Source organism: Macrobrachium nipponense, chromosome 28 (genome assembly GCF_015104395.2).
Source record: "Macrobrachium nipponense isolate FS-2020 chromosome 28, ASM1510439v2, whole genome shotgun sequence".
Taxonomy (NCBI): domain Eukaryota; kingdom Metazoa; phylum Arthropoda; class Malacostraca; order Decapoda; family Palaemonidae; genus Macrobrachium; species Macrobrachium nipponense.
The window spans coordinates 17,858,406-17,881,119 of NC_087217.1; the positions used below are offsets into that span (position 1 = coordinate 17,858,406).

Consider the following 22,714-nt stretch of genomic DNA (forward strand, 5'->3'; position numbering starts at 1 on the left):
CTGGGGAATCTCTTGCTGCAAGCTAAGGCTAATTATAACAGATGGGTTGTCATAAAAATATATGACAAAACCAAATCAAGAAATGAAACAATTCAGGAGGTAAGACATGGGTACCCCGTAGTGGTGGAGGTTTAGCAGTTAACATCCATTGTGCAAAACGGCTCTTGAAATAACACATTAGGCAAAAATAGGATGGTATGTAATTCATATGAATATAAAGTTGGCTGTTAATTAGGAACTTAAAATTTTTACTTCCTATTCTCAAAATATGAGACAAAATCAGTAATATTTAAGGGCTGCTATACGTGACTATCTCTGTTAAGGATACAAAATCTACATTCGTACTAAGACTGAATTTTTATCTTTAAAGCATTTTAGCAACACTTTTCCAAAAGCATATACTATGACTAATTATGCCAAAATATTGGAAAAAATCCAAGCATACCCTAATCAGCTTATTTAATGGCTCTTTTTGACTATATGGGCTTATAAGCAACAACCACTCATAAGATAAAAAAAACACTTCAAGTTCACTAATGAAATCTAATATTAAAAAAATATGTTCATTATACAACCAAGACCTTGTCAAGAGAATTTTAGTGATAATTTTAACATCACATAACATTACTAAAAATAAAATTGTGTAGGTGTATAAAAAATGATTAAGGAGCCAATATCTATGAAGAAACAAAAAATTAACTAAATATTACATCACAAAAAACACCTTCTAAACTTACTTGTAATTGTAAGTTGTAGCCCATTTGTCCAGCAATGTATTGATGAAATTGGCTTCATGGTATGCTCTAAAGCCTCTAGGAGAAGATACAAGTTTTGCCATTAACAGTTGACCTCGATCTCCCAGGTGAAGAACAGAAGGTGGAGAGTTCAAGACTGATTCTAAATATTCCTGTTAGAAATTGCAGAAAAGTAGATGAGAATGACTTATACTACCAGAGTTTTACAAAAATGCAAGCCTATTTTGCATGGTAATCTGATCATGAAAATATGCAGCAGGGGGATCATGAAAAATGGGAATGAAAAGTATAAGGCAAGGTACAAGTAATCCTAAAATGAAAAAATATGGTTTTAATCTGGAATTTTGGCAGTGATATCTGTTACAAGAGAAAGACCTGGATTGCATTTAAAAAAAGAATACACATCACATATTCATGTATCTTGCATAGACTAAGCTTTATGTATACCAGGTGTGAATAATAATCAATAATGAAAAGGATTAACAAAATTCAAACAGAAACAGTATATAACACTGCAAATACTTATAGGCATGACATTTTTTGAAAGTTTCTTATCCATCCATTTTATCTAGTATATATATACCACTTGTTCAATGAATAGCCTATACACATAAACATGATATTGTTATTGTACAATAAAGTTTCATACATACTTACCTGGCAGATATATACTTAGCTATAGACTCCGTCGTCCCCGACAGAAATTCAAATTTCGCGGCACACACTACAGGTAGGTCAGGTGATCCCGCCGCCTGCCGCTGGGTGGCAGGAATAGGAACTATTACCGTTTTAAGCCAGATTTTTCTCTTCCACCTGTCTCCTGAGGGGAGGTTGGGTGGGCCGTACGATCGTATATATCTGCCAGGTAAGTATGTATGAAACTTTATTGTACAATAACAATATCATTTTCATACATTCAACTTCCCTGTCAGATATATACTTAGCTGATTGGCACCTTTGGCGGAGGGCAAGAGACAGCTAATTACTGACCTTAATAGGTAAACGACATATGTTGTAGGTAATACAAGTTAATTAATAATACCCTAGTTCCTACCTGTTTAGGCGGAAGATTTCTTAGCTTGTGCTGAGAAGTCTGCTTCGCCTCAAAAGCTTCAGCGAGGGTGTGCCCTATGGCTGAGAACTCTTGAAAAGGACTGTCAATGGGTCTTATCCACTTACTCAACAGAACCTAATGGCAATTGTCACTGGAGTCTTATTCACTTACATGACAATATACCTATGCCTCTTGGCATATAAAGGAGTAAAATACTGATCCCGATCACCCGATCCTAACCGTGGATTAGTAAATATGATTGAAAGGCGTTATCCCCAAACACCTTTCAAACAACCTAAAAACTCAACACCAATAATTTTAAAATCACAATATATAAAATATAAGGACAAAAATTAATATTAAGGATCAGTGTTCTCTCCTTTCCCCAGCACTGTATCCGCTGATACATAAGGTCCTAGAGAGAAGCATTTCTCATATGTCACTCTCACATCTTTCAAGTAATGTGAGGCGAACACTGAGTTACATCTCCAATACGTGGCCGCTAAGATGTTCTTCATTGACATGTTCTTGTTGAACGACAATGATGTAGCGACTGCACGTACTTTCGTGTGCTTTTACCCTTAAGGTCTTATATGCCTCACTATCACAGCTCATGTGGGCTTCCGTTATGATGTTCCTAACAAAAAATGCTAAGGCATTCTTTGACATAGCTCTTCTAGGGTCTTTAACTGCACACCATAAACTCTGATTGCAACCCTGCAACTGCTTCTTCTTCTGCAGGTAAAATTTTAAAGTTCTCACAGGACATAAAGTTCTTTCCATTTCATTCCCAACTAATTGGGCAAGGCCTTTTACTTCAAAAGTCCTAGGCCAAGGTCTCGAGGGGTTTTCATTTTTTGCTAGAAATAAAGGTTTAAAGGACAATACAGCCGAATCCTTCTTAAAACCCACTCTAGAGTCAAGCGCTTGCAGCTCACTCACTCTTTTCGCAGTGGCGAGAGCTATTAAGAAAATGCATTTTCTAGTCAAGTCCCGGAAAGTAGCTTTATCGGGAGGTTCAAATCTCTCCGACATAAGGTATTTGAGAACCACATCCAGATTCCAACTAGGGGCGAGAGAAGTTCTTAATTTTTTAGTTTCAAATAGATCTAATCAAAACATGCGATCTTTGTTATTCTCTATGTTCAGGCCCCTATTCCTGAACACAGCTGATAACATGCTCTTATAACCTTTAATGGTTGACACTGCCAGATGAGATTCTTCTCGTAAAAACAAAAGAAAATCAGCAATTTCGGTCACAGAGGTATCGGAGGAGGACAGCTTCTTCGCCTTACACCATCTACGGAAAACTTCCCACTTCGATTGATATATCCGCATGGTTGAGGACCTTCTTGCTCCAGCAATTGCTTTTGCCGCTTCGCGAGAAAAGCCTCTCGCTCTGACCAATCTTTCGATAGTCGAAAGGCAGTCAGAGCGAGAGCGTGGATATTTTTGTGATACCTCCTCGAAGTGGGGTTGTCTGAGCAGATCTGTCCTTTCGGGAAGAGATCTGGGGAAGTCCACTATCCATTCCTGTACCTCTGTGAACCATTCTCTTGCAGGCCAATAAGGAGCGATCAATGTCATCCTCATTCCCTCCGAGGACACAAACTTTCTCATTACTTCCCCCAGCATTTTGAATGGGGGAAACACATACGCGTCTATGCCCTCCCAATCCATGAGCATGGCATCTATGGATAGGGCTCTGGGATCGTCCCCCAGCGAGCAAAAGTTCTCCATCCTCCTGGATAGGAATGTTGCAAACAGGTCCACTTGCGGCTTCCCCCAAAGAGACCATAGTTGCTGGCAGACTTGTGAATGAAGGGTCCACTCTGTTGGAAGGACCTGATTTTTCCTGCTCAGTCTGTCTGCTCTTATATTCTTCCCTCCTTGAACGAACCTCGTCAGGAGTCGAATCCCTCTTTCTTCTGTCCATATCAACAGATCCCTTGCTAGTTGGTAAAGGGAGAAAGTGTGTCCCCCCTTGTTTTCTTATATAAGCCAGAGCCGTGGTGTTGTCCGAGTTGACTTGGACCACCACGCCTCTGACTTCGTTCTCGAAAACCTGCAGTGCTAAGTGCACTGCTAAGAGTTCCTTTGCATTTATGTGCCAGGCCTTCTGTTCTTCTGTCCAACTGCCTGACACTTCCTTCGTCCCTAGTGTTGCACCCAGTGTCCGAAGCGTCTGAGAATAACACTAGGTGAGGGTTCTGAAGGGCCAAGGACACTCCTTCGTTTCTTCTCAGTGGTCCTAACCACCATCGTAAGTGGTTTTTGATACTCTCTCCTATAGGAAAGGTATCCAAAAGATCTCCTTTTCTTCTGTTCCAACTCCTTCTGAGATGGAACTGCAAGGGTCTCAAATTCAGTCTCCCTAGAGAGATGAACTGCTCCAGCGAGGAAAGAGTGCCCAGAAGACTGAGCCATTCCCTCGCTGAGCTTCGTTCTTTCTCCAGGAAGACCGAGATTTTCTCCAACCCTTTCGAGATTCTTTCCTGGGATGGATACGCTCGAAAACCCCGAGAATCCATCCGAATCCCCAGATAGACGATAGTCTGACTGGGGATTGTGTGAGACTTCTCGAGGTTTACGAGCAATCCGAGAGATCTGGTCAATTGAAGAGCTATCTCCAAGTCCTCCAAGCACTTTTGTCTTGTCTGCGCTCTTATAAGCCAATCGTCTAGGTAAAGAGATATCCTCACCCCTTTCAGATGTAGCCATCTTGCTACGTTTCTCATCAACGCTGTAAACACCTGAGGAGTCCGTCGAGAGGCCGAAACACAAAGCTCTGAACTGATAAATCCTTCCCTGCACCATGAATCGAAGATATTTCTTCGACGAATGATGCAGGGGGACGAGAAAGTATGCATCTTGCAGGTCGAGGGAGACCATCCAATCTCCTGGACGGAGAGCAGAGAGAACCGAGTTGGATGTCTCCATGGAGAACTTTGTCTTCTCCACGAAGCGATTCAATGCACTCACGTCCAGGACAGGCCTCCACCCCCCCGAGGCTTTCGGCACCAAAAATAGGCGATTGTAAAAACCTCGGGAGTGCGGATCCTGTACTACCTCGATGGCCTCCTTCCCCAACATTTGCTGCACCAGTCCAAGAAGGATCTCTCTCTTTACAGGGTCCTTGTATCTCGCTGACAGCTCCCTCGGAGTCGTCGTCAATGGAGGTCTGTTCTTGAAGGGGATGAGGTATCCTTTCCTCAGCACTTGCAGGGACCAAGAATCTGCTTTCATTGAAGCCCATGCTTCCGAGAATCCCAGAAGTCTGGCCCCTACTGGTGATTGGAGGACTGGAATCTCATTTTGCGTTCTTCTTGGAACTCTAATGGAAGATCTTCCTCTTTTCTCTCCTCCTCTCTTCCTTGGAGCTCGGCTAAAAGCTCTACCTCGAAAGGGCTGTTGGGCAGGTGTGGGCTCCCGTCCTTTCTTCGAGGACATAAGCAGCTGGCCTCCGGCCTTCTTAGCAGAATGTACCAGCAAATCCTGGTGTTTGCCTTCTCAGTAAGCGTATGGGAAATGTCCTTTACCAACTGAGAAGGAAACAGCTGTTTAGACAGAGGGGCGTATAAAAGAGAAGCCCTCTGTACTGGAGAGACTGCTTTGGTAAGAAAAGAACCAAAGACAGCCCTCTTCTTTAATACTCCTGTCCCGAACAAGGATGCCACTTCAGCCGATCCGTCCTGCACTGCTTGTCCATGCATGCCAAAACACTATGCAAGACTTCTGGTTCCAAAACTGAGGGTCTTGAGTCTTGTTGGCCAAAGCCCCAAGGGACCAATCTAGGAAGTTAAAAACTTCCAAGACATGGAATATTCCCTTGAGGAGATGGTCCATTTCAGACATTGTCCAGCTTGTTTTGGCTGCTGGAAGTGCATGCCTCCTTGCCGAATCCACCAAGGTCGAGAAGTCCGCTTCAGCAGATGAGGGAAGAGAAAGTCCCATAGATTCCCCTGTGCTATACCAAATCCCTCTCTTCCCTGATAGCCTGGAAGGGGGACAGGTAAACACAGTCTTCCCCGCCTCCTCCTTGGTTTTAAGCCAATTCCCGACCGACTGCAAAGCCCTCTTCATTGAAATGGTCGGTTGCATCTTCAAGAAAGAGGAAGACTTCGCAGCCTTCGTACTCGAAAAATAAAGACCGAGGAGAAGGAGGGGCAGCAGGACTCAGAGACTCTCCAAATTCTTTTAACAAGAGGGCTGCTAGTATCTTATAATCAGAAAGACCTGCCCCCTTGTTTTCTTCAGAGTCCGAAACATCCTCTAATTCCGGTTGAGTTTTATTCGGAGAAGAGTGTGCGACCGGGGGACTCCTCTCTCGGGAATGCACAGGGCTTGCAGCAACACCGGCTGCAACCTGACAAGGGCTACGGTCGCTTGTGCGACATCTTGAGTCCCTGCCAGGAGAAGGCCGATATTGTTCTTTTACCCTAAGGCCCTCCTGACAAGAACGACGGCCGCCTGTGCGACAACTTTCGTCCCTACCAGGAGAAGTCCTTAAATGTCGTTCCCTTTTTTTTTTTTTCATGATCAATTCCTTCCCGACAGGGGCTACGATCACCTGTGCGACACCTAGAGGCCCTGTCAGGGGAAAATTGATCTTGAGAAAAATCCCAAAGAGGAGCCTCCAAGTCCGCTTCAAACTCCGATAGCTCATCCAAATTGTATTCTGGGTTGTACAAATCCTTGCACCTGCTTTCAGGCGCTCTAGACGATTTACGTCTTATTTCAGCCGCTTCAGGCTTTGCAGGCGCCTTGCGCCTCCATTCGGACGCTTCAGGCGCTTTGCGTCTCGTTTCAGGCGCCTCAGGCTCTTTAGGCGCTTTGCTTCTTCTTTCAGGCGCCTCAGGCTCCCTAGGCTCTTTGCTTTTCCTTTGAGGCGTTCTAGGCTCTCCAGGCGCTCTATGTTTCATATCAGGCGCTCTAGGCTCTCCAGGAGTTAAATATTTCCTTTTAGCCACTTCAGGATTTTCAGGCGCGTTGCGCCTCATTCCTTTTACTTGAAGAGCTTTACGCCTCATTTCAGGCGCTCCAGACTCTTTTCGCCTCGCCAAAAGAGTTCCAGGATCTTCAGTTACTTTGCGCCTCTCTTCAGGCGCTTCAGGCGCTTCAGGCTCTTTGCGCTTCCTTTCAGGAGTTCGTCCGATTTCGGGAGTTCCAATTTTACTCCTCGATACGGACATCTCATGTGCTTTCTTCCTAGTAGGAAGTTCCCTATACACATCTTGTCGCCTTGACGGCGTTTTACGCTTGACAGTAGCCTGACGTCTGGCTGGCGCCAGGCTTCTGGCAGGCGCCTCGTCCGAGCTCTCAGATAGTTCTAAAGGACGGGATCTTTTGATAGGGAGAAATCTATCCTTCCTTCTAGGCTGATCAGATTTAAGAACTCCTACTAGGGAAGATATCTGTTTCTGCATATCCTCTAACATCTTCGTAGCTACGTCTCTCTTTCCAACCTCCGATGCAGGAGAAGAAGCTTCTGAATATACATTCTTCTTCCTCTTTTCCGGAGGATATTCTTCCGGAAATTCTTCAAGGCTTGAGTCGAATGAAGGAGACTTCCAAGTTCTCTTCGAAGGTCTCGACAATCTATCTGAACTCCATCCTTTTTTAGATGAGGAATCAGACGAAGAAAAACACTGTTTCAGGACGTCTTTCCAACGACTATCCTTGGCAGCCCGGGACGTAACTACAGGATCTGCCGAGGGGACGCCTGACCGGTGGGGATTCTCTGAAACCTCCCTGCGGCTTTCGACATTTCTTCTCCACTGGTCTTGGGAGCTTGAAAGAGGTCTAGGCCTGGGAGCGAGACAGAGCCGATCAGACGCACCCTCCACTTCACTGGGAACACTTTCACTGCACTTACCTTCCAGTTCTTTAATTTTTTGTTCCATATGTTTAAGCGAAGCTTTTAGACTCGCAATTTCAGATGTTGAGCTTGCCGAGTCCGATAATCGGAAGGTAAAGCTGTATGGGAGGAAACAATAGGGTTATCAATCTGGCAATAAGTCCAGCTAACTGGCTCGTTAGAGACCGACCTACTTACACTCTTGGAAGAGGCTTTTCTAGCCCTATCTCTCTCCAACTTTCTTAGGTAGGAATTAAGCAACTTCCATTCCTCCTCATTCAAATTCTTGCACTCATCACATGTATTCAATTGAGAGCATACATTCCCTCTACAATTTTTACAAGTGGTGTGAGGATCCACCGAAGCTTTCGGCAGTCTCACAAAACAATTCTCATTCACACACACTCTGAACGAAATCGACACGTCAGACATTATGAGAAATTCCAAAGCAAATCCAAAAACAGTCCACAATAGCGTATGCCAAACCAAAGATCCAATACGTCACCAAATAGCAGTCCAAAAGATCAACGGCGTAATGAATTCGAAATTCAAGTCAGGAGGAACTAGCAACGATGTTACTAGTACCGCGACAGAGAAAAATCTGGCTTAAAACGGTAATAGTTCCTATTCCTGCCACCCAGCGGCAGGCGGCGGGATCACCTGACCTACCTGTAGTGTGTGCCGCGAAATTTGAATTTCTGTCGGGGACGACGGAGTCTATAGCTAAGTATATATCTGACAGGGAAGTTGAATGTATGAAAACAGTATGTACTGCTGTGCATTTCCCATAGGTAATGTAACTATAAGAAGTTTTGAATTTATTTATAGGCAAGAAAAATATTCCACGTGTGTTGTGACGTTACTTGATGAGAGTAATTATGTTCTACTGTTTTCTACTTTACATTGACTGTGACTTCTTGAATCATCATGGAAGGGATGACTTATTTTATTTTCAACAACGGTACTATGTATTTCCGTATGAGTGTACCAATCAAGTGTGGGTATCTAGCAAGTGTACCAATCAAGTGTGGGTATCTAGCAAACCATGCACAATAAAAAAAATTTTTCGCAGCATTTCCTCACAGCAAGCTACATCATCTGCTGTCTTTTACTTTATACGTATTACCTTGGTATCTTCGTCCTAGTTGTCTAACTTCTCTAACTTTACCCTGCTCTAGTTTTCAACTCCCAATTAAGAAAGAAGCCTTAAGGCATCCCCTAAGTGTGACAGCAATGGTTTCAAAACACTTTCCACACCCTCCTAATTTTCATTTTGACACCATTACGTCCCCACTTTACATAAGATATCCAGTACCTTTGTTTTCTAATAATGTTCTCTATGAAGTACCTAATTCCTGATATTTTAATACAATTTTATATTAACCCTTCAAGAATATCTTTAAATTTCATGAGCTAACATTATAATAATTTACAATCCAATCAATAAACCAAACAAGGCAAAAACAAGTTTTCAACAAAAAAAAATAAGATTCTTTATTCAAAATGAAAGATCAGTTATGTCCAAGAATTTATACCATAAGTCAAAATCATACAAGAAATTCAAAGGAATCAGAATTACATTATCAAAATAAATTCTTGTATAAAAGCAAACCATGCTGAATTGACAAATTCTTAATCAATTTGTATTTTTCATAGCTAACAAACCTGAGATCTTAACAATACGATAATCTTCCTGTGCCAGCTGGAAACCAGTTAAAAACAATAAAAGATTGTATAGCAAGGAAACAACACATAATTATGGGTTTCATTTACATTCAAATAATACGTACCTCTTCATCACAGGCTTCATCTAGGACATCAAGAGCAGCTAGAGCAACCAGACGACTCTCATCATTCAGCTGACCTACCAGCATCTCTATGCCCCAATGGGCAAAATTATCAGCACCCGCACGAACCAGCGTTCGAAGAAACTGTGTGGCATACATTCGAGCAGATTCCTGACATCCTGTCAAAATTTTGTTAAATATTGATCTGAAATGAACAATACAGGATTAACAAAAGGTCCAATTGACCGTTTGTAAATGCTTACCTCTACTGTGTTAAAAAAGTATACCTATGTAATAAAAATTTTAATAATTTAGCCTTGTTTCTCCAACTGCATTTTCTAAACATCTGCATTATTGTCAATCAACTACATCTCCTTATACATTATTACAATATAAAACATAAAATGTATAAAATTGATTTAAAAAACACAGGAAACCTACCATATATCCCATCTATTGAATAATCAAGACATGTGCAAATAAGCTTAGCATACATGTCACTGTTTGATATACTGACAATCTCCAACAACCTGTAAAAATCAATGAGACAAAGTTATGATCACTGTTGTTTACTTGCAACAGGTAATAAAAATAGCCTCAGTTTCTAGGTTATTCCCTCATCTAACGTTCACTAAAAAAGATTAATGCTATGCATAAAATGAGAGGATGCAGCAAGTATATGACATTTTAAACACTACACAATATATAATAAAAAAAAAGGTGATCGTACGAATGATTACAAAATAAATCTTAAATTAATGTGAATTTTTCATAGCTAAGAAACCTGCAGTCTTACATTAGGACAGCTGGTGCCAGAAGGTTTACCCTAATGTTAATACTTGCCTTAATGTTAAGACCATAGGTTTGTTAGCCATGAACTTCTTTTTACATATGGCAGCGACTTGAGACCTATTAACCTATTGACTGAACTTCAAACAGTCTACTCACTTCCACACTCACATTTTAAAACAAGGTAATTAGGATTACATTTAATACACACACTAGGTAGGAAGTTGATATTATGAGAACAGCCAGTCCCAGGTTTACAGTGGGGGCTCCGTTACCAGCAGCGCACCGTAACCCGAAAAATGTTGCAAACTGGGAACATCAAAATAATAGTAATGGGTATAATGGCAGTTATGGTGGCTAAGTGCTGTAAAATCCAGTTACAGCACCGTAAAATCAGGGTAACAGTGCTATAACCCGAGAAAACCGTCCATGAGGACTACCCTATTAGAGTTACCTCTATAATGATATATAGTATATAAGTTTCACTTGAGGGGAATAATATTTTCATACAAACAACCATGAGATCAAGTCTTTAAATCTAACACGCATGGCCAAACCTATTTGTTCTTAACTCTAAATCATAAAATAATTTTATGTCCTAAAACTTTATTTTGATAACAGAATATCTTGACAAGCAATTAAAAAATTTCTTTGAAGTATTTCTGTTAAGGACTGAAATGATCATTTGAATAATCCAGTTTGGGGAGATGACAACCAAAGGCCTTGACCTAAAACAGTAGGCAAATAGGTGAAGTGTCTACAAAGCATTTTATCTTCCAAGAACTGTCTATTGCCCATTATAGATTCATTTATTATGTGCTTCTTTTCACAACACCACAGTACTTTACAAAGAAAATAATAATGTTCTCACAATTATCACAAACAAGGTGACAAAAATTCTTGACAGTTTGCAACAGTTATCATATTCAAAGTTCCTATCCGGTGTAAAAAGTCATTACATAAAATGGAAATTATGCTTCAACCAATAACCATAAACACTCTTACTGTTGAAAGATGCCTGATCTAAGGAGCATATCATATCCCTTCTGAGTATGCGAAAGTCTTCCTAGTAATAAAAAGTAATGCTGAGAAGTTGTGGTATTAAGGTGGGATGGGGATAAAACTGCATCATGGGGTGGCCGCTCACACACCACATATCCCAGATTCCTAGTGACATCAACCAGGAGTTCCTCTAAGTACTTGGAGCAGTCATCCTGAAAGCAAAACAATACACAAGTTTTTACAAAAAAGGATGTACTGTACTGTAGGTCTCAGTCAATAAAATTTCTATACTATAACAGCCACAAAAGTTATAAAGAAAAATTATCAGGCAGTAGTGAGGAATCTCACAAAAAAAAGAACCCTTCACTACCTGATTTCCCTAAATACCAAATAGTGTTGGTTATCAGGCAAACCTGGGTAAGGTAAAATGTCAACCTCATTTGACCTGAGACAGCCAGAAGTGGGTACTATTTAATAGTGTATAACTCAAGCAAACAGAGATTATTACTGTTAGTTTAACAAGACAAACTGGGAGATTATTAATGTTAGTTTAACATGGCACCCAGTTGAAGATATCAAATCTTATATGGCTGATATCTAAGTTATATAAGTTTGGTACACAACTAACCTTCTAAGGTAGAAACATGGGACCAACAAGGAAAATGGAAGAGATTTTGAAGAAGGAACATGGGCACTGATAAGGTAAATGAAATTTTGAAAAAGGAGTACAGTAAGAAGATTGTATAACCAATGAGGAATTAGACGAGAGATGTGGAATAAAAAGGCTGGAAAAAAAACATGATTGTCTGGGTACATGACCAACAGGGATATGGAAGGGTGATCAGAAAAGCAATAGACAGGAAGGCAACAAGACAAAGACATGTAGGAAGGTCTGGTGGGCATTCAAGCACACAGAGCACAACACAGAAATGAACTCTCTATATATCTAATCCCATACTTGAAAAAGCAAACATAAAAATATCTCTGATGATTATATAACTAACCTGAAAGATTTGCTGGTAGAAATATTCAGATTTTACTGAATCAATTGTAACATAAAAACTAATGAAAGTTTACAACACTGAAACTGACAGAAATTCTGCCAAATTTACTTAAATGATTCATTGCGAAAAATACCAAATTTGTAACTAATTTGTATTTTTCATAACTAACAAACCTGAGGTCTTAACATCAGGATTTACTAGCGCCAAGCTGGAAACCGGTAGAATTAAAATTACACTTGTGAGATCCAGGGACTATTGGCATCTATAACAGGTCACGGGGCATGTATACCCAGAATGCCCACGGCTACCTGTGACCCACCAGTTATATTTCTAACCCAGTTTAGACTGCTAGAGGGGTGGTTCGAGGTGGGCCTTTTACCTGTTAAGACCTCAGGTTTGTTAGTTATGAAAAATATAAATTAGTTACAAATTTGGTACTATTTGTTCATATACGGAACAAACATTCGGTCTTAACATTAGGATAGACTTACTTATTGGAGGGAGGTATGTCTCTACAACTGACTGGGAGTTTGCCACCTTATCCATTTCCGAATATATAGGGAAATTCTAAGAGAATGGACAATGAACCTAGAACCAAAGATATAAGCGAATCTATTGGTTTCCTTCACTGGGTGTTGATACCATTCTATAGTTTACTCTTGTCCCTTGCAACTGGATCCACCCTCACCCCTCTCTTCCCTCTTATCTAGAGGGGTGTGTTGCTACTGAAAAGTATATCATAACCTAAGATAGCTTCACAGTATGGCTGACCACCTCACCTGCATCTAGTCCGTTCCAGCACATGACGGTACTCTCCTTCATATTGCCCGTAGTTAAAGGAGTAGGAAGAAAGTAGTAAAGAAAAAAGACCAGTCATCCCATTCATTCTACTTTCATACCTTCATCTTAGACTAGACGCAAACTGACCCGCTAGGGGTACTGGATGAGCTATATCACTTGTTGGGCCGCCACCACTCGACCTAAGGAAAAAGTGTCCAAGGATCTATGGGCAAGGTCTTTCAAATAAAATGAGGTGAAAGTTGTTTGGCGTTTCCACACACCTCAGATTTTCAGAATTCTATCCACAGACATGTTCTTCTTAAATGCCAGAGAAGCACTCAAGCCCCTGATGTCATGAGCTCTAGCTCCCACCTGGCTATCTGACCCTCTGTCTTCTGTCATATAAGCATTTCTGATCGTCTCCCTTAGCCAAAACGATATTGTATTCCTGGACACTTCCTTCTTGTTCTGTCCTGTACTTACGAACAACCTCCGGCACCCCGGCCTGAGGTGCGTTGTTCTTCTTAAGTACTCCCTTAGTGCCCTGACGGGGCACAGAAGCATCTCAACTTTGTCATTGTCTACAAAGTCTGCCAAGGAAGGTATGGTAAAGGAGTCGAATCTGCCGTCTACTATTGTTGGGTTTTGGGTCTTGGCCACGAATTCTGGAACAAACTCAAATACCATTGACCTCCAACCTCTCGAGTGCTTTATGAGATATGACAGGCCATGTAGCTCCCCCACCCTTTTGGGCCAATAAGAAGACTGTCTTCAGGGTCAGGCTCCTATCCGTGGACTGCCTTAGTGGTTCGTAGGGGGGTTTTGTCAGACTACTCAGTACCATGGTCAGATCCCAATCTGGGGCTTTTTAGTTCCTTTGGTGGACATGACTGTTCAAAGCTCCTCATCAGCATGGCCAACTCCCATGAAGACGAAATGTCCACTCCTTTCATTCGTAAGACTGAGGCTAGAGCCGCCCTGTACCCCTTCACTGCAGATACAGACATATGCTTTTCTGTTCTGAGATATATCAGAAAGTCTGCTAACTGCTGAATAGTGGTACCGAGTGGAGACAAGTTCCCTCTACAACACCAATCACAGTATGCTGACCACTTTCCTTGGTATACTGTCGCAGATGATTTTCTGATATTTCCTGCCATCTGAGTTGCTGCTTTCTGCAAAAACCCTCTCGCTCGGAGGAGATACTTGACAGTCTCCACCCGTGAAGCGATAGGGACTTCACCGACTGGTGGTACCTCTCCATGTGTGGCTGACACAGTAGGTTGCTCCATGGGAGTAACTCTCTCGGCACATCTATTAGGAGTTCCAGTAGGTCTGGAAACCACTCTGCCTTCGGCCATAATGGAGCTACCAGGGTCATCTTGAGGTTCTGAGACCACATTACCTTGTTCAGAAACTGATGGATTAGACAAAATGGAGGAAATGCGTACACGTCCAGATTGTCCCAAGGGTGTTGTAGCGCATCTTCTACTACTGCCTCTGCGTCTGGGACTACCGAACAATACACTTCCAACTTTTTGTTGTACCTGGTTGCGAATAGGTCTATGATCGGTCCTTCCCACAACATGAGCATCCTGTCCACTACCTGTTGGTGTAGGGACCACTCCGTTCCCAGAATCTGATCCCTGCGGCTCAACTTGTCGGCCACTATGTTCCTTTTTCCCGGAATATACTGATGTCTACCAGGTTCTCTACGGCCCACTGATGAAGTTGAACTGTCATCACATGTAACTGCCGAGAAACTAGGCCTCCTTGTTTGTTTATATAAGCTACTACTGTGGTGTTGTCTGACATCAACACCACTGAGTGTCCCTTTACTCTCTCCCTGAATTCCTGTAGAGCCAGAAACGCTGCTTTTAACTCCAGCACGTTTATATGGAGTTCTCTGTCCTTGCAACTCCATTTTGCTGACACCATCAACTCCTCCATATGGGCTCCCCAGCCTTCTAGTGATGCATCCGAGAACAGCAAGAGGTCTGGAGAGGATTGTTGAAGGGGGACACCCACTGTCAGATTGTCGTCGTTCACCCACCACTGCAAGTCTTTCCCTCACTTCTGCCGACAAGGGAATTTTTGCTTCGTACGGGTGATCTACTATTGGTGACCAAAACTCCTTCATCCTCCATTGTAGAGACCGAAGGTGTAGCCTTCCTTGTGGTACTAGCTTCTCCAGGGAGGTTAGGATTCCCAGTACCACCTGCCACTGTCTTGCTGGCTGTGTTTGTTTTCCCAGAAAGGCATTCACCACTTGTTTGCATTTCTCTATTCTTTGGTCTGTCGGGAATACTTTGGCTTGTGTTGTGTCTATAACCATTCCCAGATACTCCAAACGTTGACTTGGATCCAACTGCGACTTCTCCTGATTTATCACAATACCTAGGCTGTGACAAAAGCTGCAGGAGGGCCGCCCTGTCCCTGAGTAATTTCTCCCTGGACTTTGCTATCACCAGCCAATCGTCCAGATATCTTATTAGCCTGATCCCCTGAGCATGCGCCCACGTCGACACGAGAGTGAACACTCTTGTAAAAACTTGAGGAGACGTTGTCAATCCGAAGCACAGGACCTTGAATTCGAAAGCTTTCCCTGCAAGACTGAAGCGGAGAAATTTCCTTGAAGACTGATGGACTGGTGTCTGAACGTATGCGTCCTTCAGATCGACGGTCAGCATAAAGTCCCCGATCCTGACCGCTTGTAGAACTGTTTTTGGAGTTTCCATTTTGAAACTGGTTTTCCTTATAAACAGATTCAGAGTTGACAGGTCTATTACTGTCCTCCACTCCCCGTTGGCTTTGGGTACCAGGAAAATCCTGCTGTAGAAGCCTTTCGACGGACTGCATACTTGTTCCACAGCTCCTTTTACCATCATCTTCTTCACTTCGTCCTGCAGAATAATGGCCTTCTGAGATTTGTGGGGGGCATAAGCAAAGTGGGGTAATGGCTGATCTGTCAGGGGCGGGGTTACCTCGACGGGATCAAATACCCGATCCTGAGAACATCCACCACCCACTGCTCTGCCCCTAGTTCCTGCCACACCTTCCAGTGATTTGCCAGGCAACCCCCACTGGTGTGGCCGAGTGATGAGAGGTGCCCATCCTATCTTCTTGAGCCTCTCCCTCTTCCCCTACTGCCCCTCCCTCTGTTGTTTCTATTGTGAAAGGGCCGATGAGTTAGCCTCTTTGGGGAAGAGGGTCTTGTGGCTCTATTAGGGATGTTATGTCTCACTGTCTTCTTCCGAGATATTTGCTGCTGTCTCCCCTCCAAAGGAGTAGCTTGAATGTTAGATGTTTTCCTAACTGCCTGCTGCACCAACCTATCGTTAGTGTCCATCCTTCTTCTATCTATCGCCTCTTCCAGTATGACCTCTGGCAACAGCAATTGCAACTCCAAGATATCCCCATTCCTCATCGCTAACAGGGAATCCAAATCCACAGTGCGGCTCAGTCTAGCCAACGCTGCATCTCTCCTCATTAGCAGGAGATTTGCCCAAACATTAGCACTTACGTTTGTCAGGTACGCAATCGCCTTGGAACCTGACTGTAGTAATCTAATGAACAATGATTCATCCACTACTTTTCTTGTCACTTCCGAGGATGCAATCTTCGCCACTGCTGTTGACCAAAGATCTAACCAAGAAGCAGCCTGAAAGACAGAAGAAGCTGTTGCTTCTAACGTAGCAGCCTCTTGGTACGTCATCGAAGGGCACTCCATTTTAACCTGATTCAAGGTTAATCCAGGCCTTAATCTTACAACATTAGGGTTCACTTGTCTAGGACAGCAAGGGACCTTCGTGTCATATAATATTTCCTTTGCTTCATCATTGGAGGGGGAATAAATTTAAATGATCTATTAGATCTTAAGGAATTATCCCTTCCTGCAATCTTTGCGTTTACGTGTTGTAACACAGAATCCGCATGACTCGAACAAGGCAATTCATACGACACCTTGGTATCCCTTTTTAATCCAAATGCCATGTCAATTCCAGGAGGAAGCATACTGGCCGGTGTTTCTGTCTTCTCCGAAAGGTTATTGAATTGACGAATCAAATCAATCACCTCTGCATACGAGGCCAGAAACTCTTGGTCTTCTCCTTCCTCCGGCTCTAATGTACTGTTCTCCGTCACAAGGGATGTTGTCTCGCCCCTATCTTCTGACAAACGGCCCGGAATTCCACGGCCGCCTGCCCCTACGGCTGCGGTCTCTTTGATCTTTGCTGGCCGCCGTTGGCTCGATCCTGAATAGTCAGCAGGGGAACGAGAACGCCTAATTCACTGTTAGAAAAAGTTAGGATGCTCAAACTATGTCTAACTGTCAGTGTTAACTTATACTCTGCGAACAAAAATTGGGCCATATAATTCATTAAATAAATATGAACACATACATAATTTGAAAGCAAGACACATACACAGGAATAAGAACACATACATAATTTGAAAGCAAGACAAAATTACTTTAATATGGCACTCATTTTGGAATGCTGAATATTGCAATACCACAATGGTTTGATCTATTCCAGTAAGTTTCTAACAGAACACTTATTCCATTCAGTCTGCCTTTCATCATTATCACCTATCCATACACTCATGAAGTATGACAATAACATATAAAAGTTATGAAGTGACAGCATACACTGCATCAAAAAGTGGTCTATGGAAACCACTAAACAAGTCATATGAAAATGCAGCAGAAATAAAGAGTGACAGGAGGAAAGTTTTGCAGAGAAAGAGAGAATTGGTACTTGGTAGCAGAATCACAACATGCAATGAAGAGAAGAGAGCTTTCAGCCCTGGTAGAGGAAGGGCAGGGATGAGAACAAAGGTATATACTGAGCAGGGAAAGGAAAATACTACACAATAGATGGCAGGAGCACAATATGGTGATGGAAATGTTTATAAGGCTCATTCATAGGAAAAACAAATCTGATAACAAGAAGCAAAGATAAAAATGACAATCTGGAAAGTGGCGTGCAAAAGGTATGGGGGTAACTCTGAAATCAATGTAGCCGATGGTGCCATAAGAGGTGTTCAGGATTACAAAATACACATTGAGTAACAGAATTCTCATACACAGACATTATAAGCTCAAACCCGGAAAAAAGGAAAGTTGAAAACTATGTTGTGATTTATTTGATTAAGGTAGTTCACCTAACCCATAGACCATGAGCGTATTAATTTAACTCTTACACGGCTGGCCTAAGCTGTGACAGACTAGACAGGTATTAGAAGAAGTAAAACATCTCTTCTGCCCTGGGCATATGAAACAGGAATTGAGAGAGCATTAAGAATGAGTAGCTGAGCATGGATAAAATGGAAAAAGATAGCTAGACAATTGGATAATAAAAATGTTCCATTAATAGCGAGACTAGAAACTTTTGATGGGTACATTTGGCCCACAATATTCTATTCTATCGGTAGCAGAAACATGGGCACTGAAAAGGAAAATGGAGATTTGGGAAAGGTGTAACAACAAAATGTTATGATTCATAGCCAAAGAACAGTGGAAAGATGACATCTTAACTGAAAAACTGGTGGAAAAAAGCATGATGTGTAGAAAGGTCAATTTGCAACATTTGTGATGGTTTGGATATTCAATGAGGACTAAGGAACAGTTAGTCATAAAAGCTGTTGATACGGAAGCAGAAGGAAGATGAAGACCTTGACCTAACAAGAATTCAAGCAGGAAAATACTTGGCAGAAGAGAGTGGCAAGAACTAATTTCACATCACAACCAAAGACAGGAAACTTGAAAGCAATGGTGATACATATTGAGAATATCATAAAGGTATGAAGGGCAATCAAATGCTGGCATCATACGGAAGGTATGGAAAAATTAAATTTTCATATTAAAATGAAGTTTTATGTATACTTACCGAACAATTATACAGCCGTGATTTCCACGAGCGGCAGGAGACTAAATTCAAATTTAGCGCGTAGGCGTCGCCAACACTGGTGGTGATGACGTCATCTCCCTCCACTCGCGGGAGAACCAGGTACAACTGCCCAGGTGAATCCAATTCTTTCTGCCCGTCCGTCCACCTAAGGGGAGGAGGGTGGGTATAATCATAATTGTTCGGTAAGTATACAATAAAACTTCATTTTAATAATGAAAATTTCATTTTTATTGTAGTTGTCTACCGAACAATTATACAGCTGATTACACATTTATTATGGAAGGTGGGATTCAGTGGACCACTAGTATTTCTAAATGGTTACATTTATTACAATACCAGTAAACACTCAAGGTGTCTGTTGTACCTTACCTTGTAAGAGAGCTACAGCAGACTGTTACTGCCTCTGGTCGGTGCTCTTCTTACTATTGTAGAGGAATTGGAATTTGACCAAAGTTAGCCTCTACAGGAGTGGAATCCTTCCGTAGTTCAAGCGAGTCAAGGCTGACTGACGGAGGATAGTAACAACAAAGATTGCCCTTGCCCTGGGCTAAGACCAGAAATTCAATCATACAAAACATTTGTCACCAACACCAGATTTAAAAACATATATACCCAACCATTATAAAATCTGACCTAACAGACTGGTGAGTATCCCAGGTACTCAGACAACCTATTCAAGGTGAAAAGTTAGCATAGAGGTGACGACCCCTGTGCCGTTTCTCCCAACACCATGCCAGAAACCGCCACCGGACCTAACGTTTTACAATTCTCGAAAACCGTTTCTATCTCTTTGAGATAATGACTCGCAAAAACCGAATTCGATCTCCAGAACGTGCTCTGAAGAATCGAAGCTAAAGATAAATTCTTTCTAAATGCTAAAGAAGTTGCCACTGCTCTAACCTCGTGAGGGCTTTAACTCTCAGCAACGGAAAGATTGTCGTTCTCGGACTGCGAGTGAGCTTCCCTGATAAGCTCTCTAATAAAGAACGATATAGCATTCTTAGAAAGAGGACGAGAGGGATTTTGAACCGAGGTCCAGAGCTTAGAAGATTGTCCTCTAATACCCTTAGTGGCAAACAGATACTGCTAACAGCCCTGACTGGACATAAGAGCCTTTCTTCCTCCTCATGTCCAACCAAATCAGATAAGTTCCTTACCACAAAACTCCTCGGCCAAGGATTAGAAGGATTCTCGTTTTTGGCTAGAAAGGTCAAAGATACCGAAAATACAGCATTGCCTTGAGAGAAACCGACTCTTTTGTCTATAGCGTGCAATTCGCTGACACGCTTAGCAGAAGCTAGTGCAATAAGAAAAAGTGCCTTCTTAGTCAAGTTCCTGAGTGAAGCCGACTTCAAAGGCTCAAACGGTGGCCCCATGAGGACTTAAGCACCACATCTAAGTTCCAAGCCACTGTATCCTGCGGGAGCTTAGTGGTTTCGAAAGACCTAATGAGGTCCGACAGATCTGAATTGGAGGAAATATCCAAACCTCGATGTCGAAAAACCGAAGAAAGCATGGCTCTATATCCTCTGATCGTCGAGGAGCAGTTTCTTAGAGTTCCTAAGAAATAATTTTTTTTGAAGAACAAAATCTGCTATTTCTGTTAAAGAGGTCGCAGAAGTAGAGACTTTAGCACTTCTACACCACTCTCTGAAGATTCTCCACTTCCCTTGATAGAGTTTGTTAGAAGACTCTCTCCTACAACGAGCGATAGCTTCTGCAGCTCTTCTTGAAAACCCTTTCGCTCTGACAAGATTCCGGACAGTCTGAACCCTGTCAGAGCTAGAGCGGACAAGTTTTGGTGGAACCTCTTGAAGTGAGGTTGTTTGAGAAGCCACTTCTCTGGAGGAAGAAGTCTGGGGAAGTCTACTAACAACTGGAGAAGGTCCGGGAACCACTCTTTCCTGGGCCAAAAGGGAGCGATTAACGTTAGTGTTACATGCTGCGACATGAACTTGTTCAGCACCTCTCTTATTAGACCGAATGGAGGGAATGCATAAGCTTCCAGACCCGACCAATCCAACAGCATTGCGTCCACCGACCAAGCTAGAGGATCTGGAACTGGAGAACAAAAGAGAGGAAGACGGTTGTTCATTGATGTCGCGAACAGGTCTATGGACGGTCGTCCCCAAAGGCACCAAAGTTTCTGACAAATCTTGTTGTCCAAAGTCCACTCCAGAGGTAACACTTGCTGTTGACGACTTAACTCGTCCGCCAGGACGTTCATCTTTCCCGGAACAAATCTCGGGACTAGCTGAACCCTCGCTTCGTTTGACCACAGGAGGAGATCCTTGACTACTTCGTATAGAGAGAAAGACTGAGTCCCCCCCTGTTTCCGCACGTACGAGAGAGCCGTGGAGTTGTCGGAATGCACTGCCACTACCCGACCTTCTACTAAGCTCCGAAACTGTCTGAGCCCCAGGAAAATTGCTAAAAGTTCCTTTACATTTATGTGGAACTTCTTCTCCTCCTCCGACCAAGCTCCTGAAGTCCGTTGATTTCCCAGCAGGGCTCCCCAACCTGTGTCCGAAGCGTCGGAAAAGAACTGTAGGTTCGGGAGGATGGGTCGTAAATCTAACCCTTCTTCCAACCTTGCTCGAGAGAGCCACCACCTTAGGTCCTCTTTTATTTGATCTGTGACAGGAAAGACAATCGAGTCTGGTTGTGTCTTCCTGCACCAAGAGGCTCTCAGGAAAAACTGGAGAGGTCTCATGTGCAGTCTTCCCAACGTCACAAATTTCTCCACTGACGTCAATTTGCCCAGGAGCCTCATCCACTGATTGGCAGAACTTACCTTTTTGTCCAAGAACTCCTGAACTGTCTCCAGACAGCCTTGAACCCTCTTCGGGGACAGAAAAGCCCGAAAAACTTGAGCATTCAGAGTCATCCCCAAATAAAGGATGCTCTGAGATGGAACCAACCGGGACTTCTGTTTGTTGACCAGAATTCCTAACTTTCTGGCAAGATCCAGAGTTGTTCCAAGGTCCTTCATGCACCGACTCTCTGATTCCGACCGGAGAAGCCAATCGTCCAGATAGAGGGAGATTCTTACTCCTAATATGTGCAGCCAGCTTCCTATCGGGGATAGAACCCTGGTGAAAACTTGAGGAGCGGTCGTTAGTCCGAAGCAAAGCGCCCGAAACTGAAACACCTTGCCTTCGAACATGAACCTCAGGTACTTCCGAGATTCGCGATGTATCGGAATGTGAAAATAAGCGTCTTGCATGTCCAGAGAAACCATCCAATCCCCCTGTCTGATGGACTCCAGAACCGACCGAGTGGTCTCCATATGAAATTTTGTTTTCTGGACATGCAAGTTCAGGGTGCTCACATCCAAAACCGGCCTCCAGCCCCCTGAAGACTTGGGAACTACAAAAAGGCGATTGTAAAAGCCTGGAGGAAAATCCCCTTCTATCTGTTCTATCGCTTCTTTGAGAACAAGCGCTTCCACTTCTGCGGCTAGCACCAGAAATTTGTCTGAGCCCGGAGAGTATGCCTGGAATGGAATTGGCACAGGTGAGAGCGAGGGAGGTGAAACGAGAGGAATACGATAGCCAAACTTGAGTACTTGCACTACCCAGGCTTCTGCTCCTCTGTTTTCCCATTCCTCCCAAAACAGAGCCAGCCTGGCTCCCACTGGTGCATGAAGAACCGAGCTTTCATTTGGAAGGTTTGTTAACCTTGGCCGAGGCCTTAGACTGAGGTCGCAAATTCGACTTCGGCCGAAAGAAGCGCTTGGGTTTTCTCCCTCGAAAAGGCGCTTGGGCCAGAGGAGAA

The 22,714-nt window shown here is 42.9% G+C and overlaps 1 protein-coding gene and 1 long non-coding RNA gene across 2 annotated transcripts in view; one reads left to right on the plus strand and one right to left on the minus strand.

Annotated features, from left to right (window-relative positions):
• LOC135201548 (uncharacterized) overlaps positions 1-9,767 on the plus strand; it is an 83,021-nt gene extending 73,254 nt beyond the window's left edge. Inside the window, exon 4 of the long non-coding RNA XR_010311548.1 lies at positions 9,470-9,767. This is a non-coding gene — a long non-coding RNA (uncharacterized LOC135201548). The remainder of the gene's footprint in view (positions 1-9,469) is intronic.
• The window catches only part of LOC135201547 (rapamycin-insensitive companion of mTOR-like), a 144,617-nt gene that overhangs the window by 56,813 nt on the left and 65,090 nt on the right, over positions 1-22,714 (minus strand). Inside the window, exons 12-15 of the mRNA XM_064230544.1 lie at positions 11,248-11,456; positions 9,891-9,983; positions 9,457-9,658; positions 738-907 (exon numbers count right to left, since the gene is read on the minus strand). Coding sequence (XP_064086614.1) covers positions 738-907; positions 9,457-9,658; positions 9,891-9,983; positions 11,248-11,456 — 674 coding nt within the window. The remainder of the gene's footprint in view (positions 1-737; positions 908-9,456; positions 9,659-9,890; positions 9,984-11,247; positions 11,457-22,714) is intronic.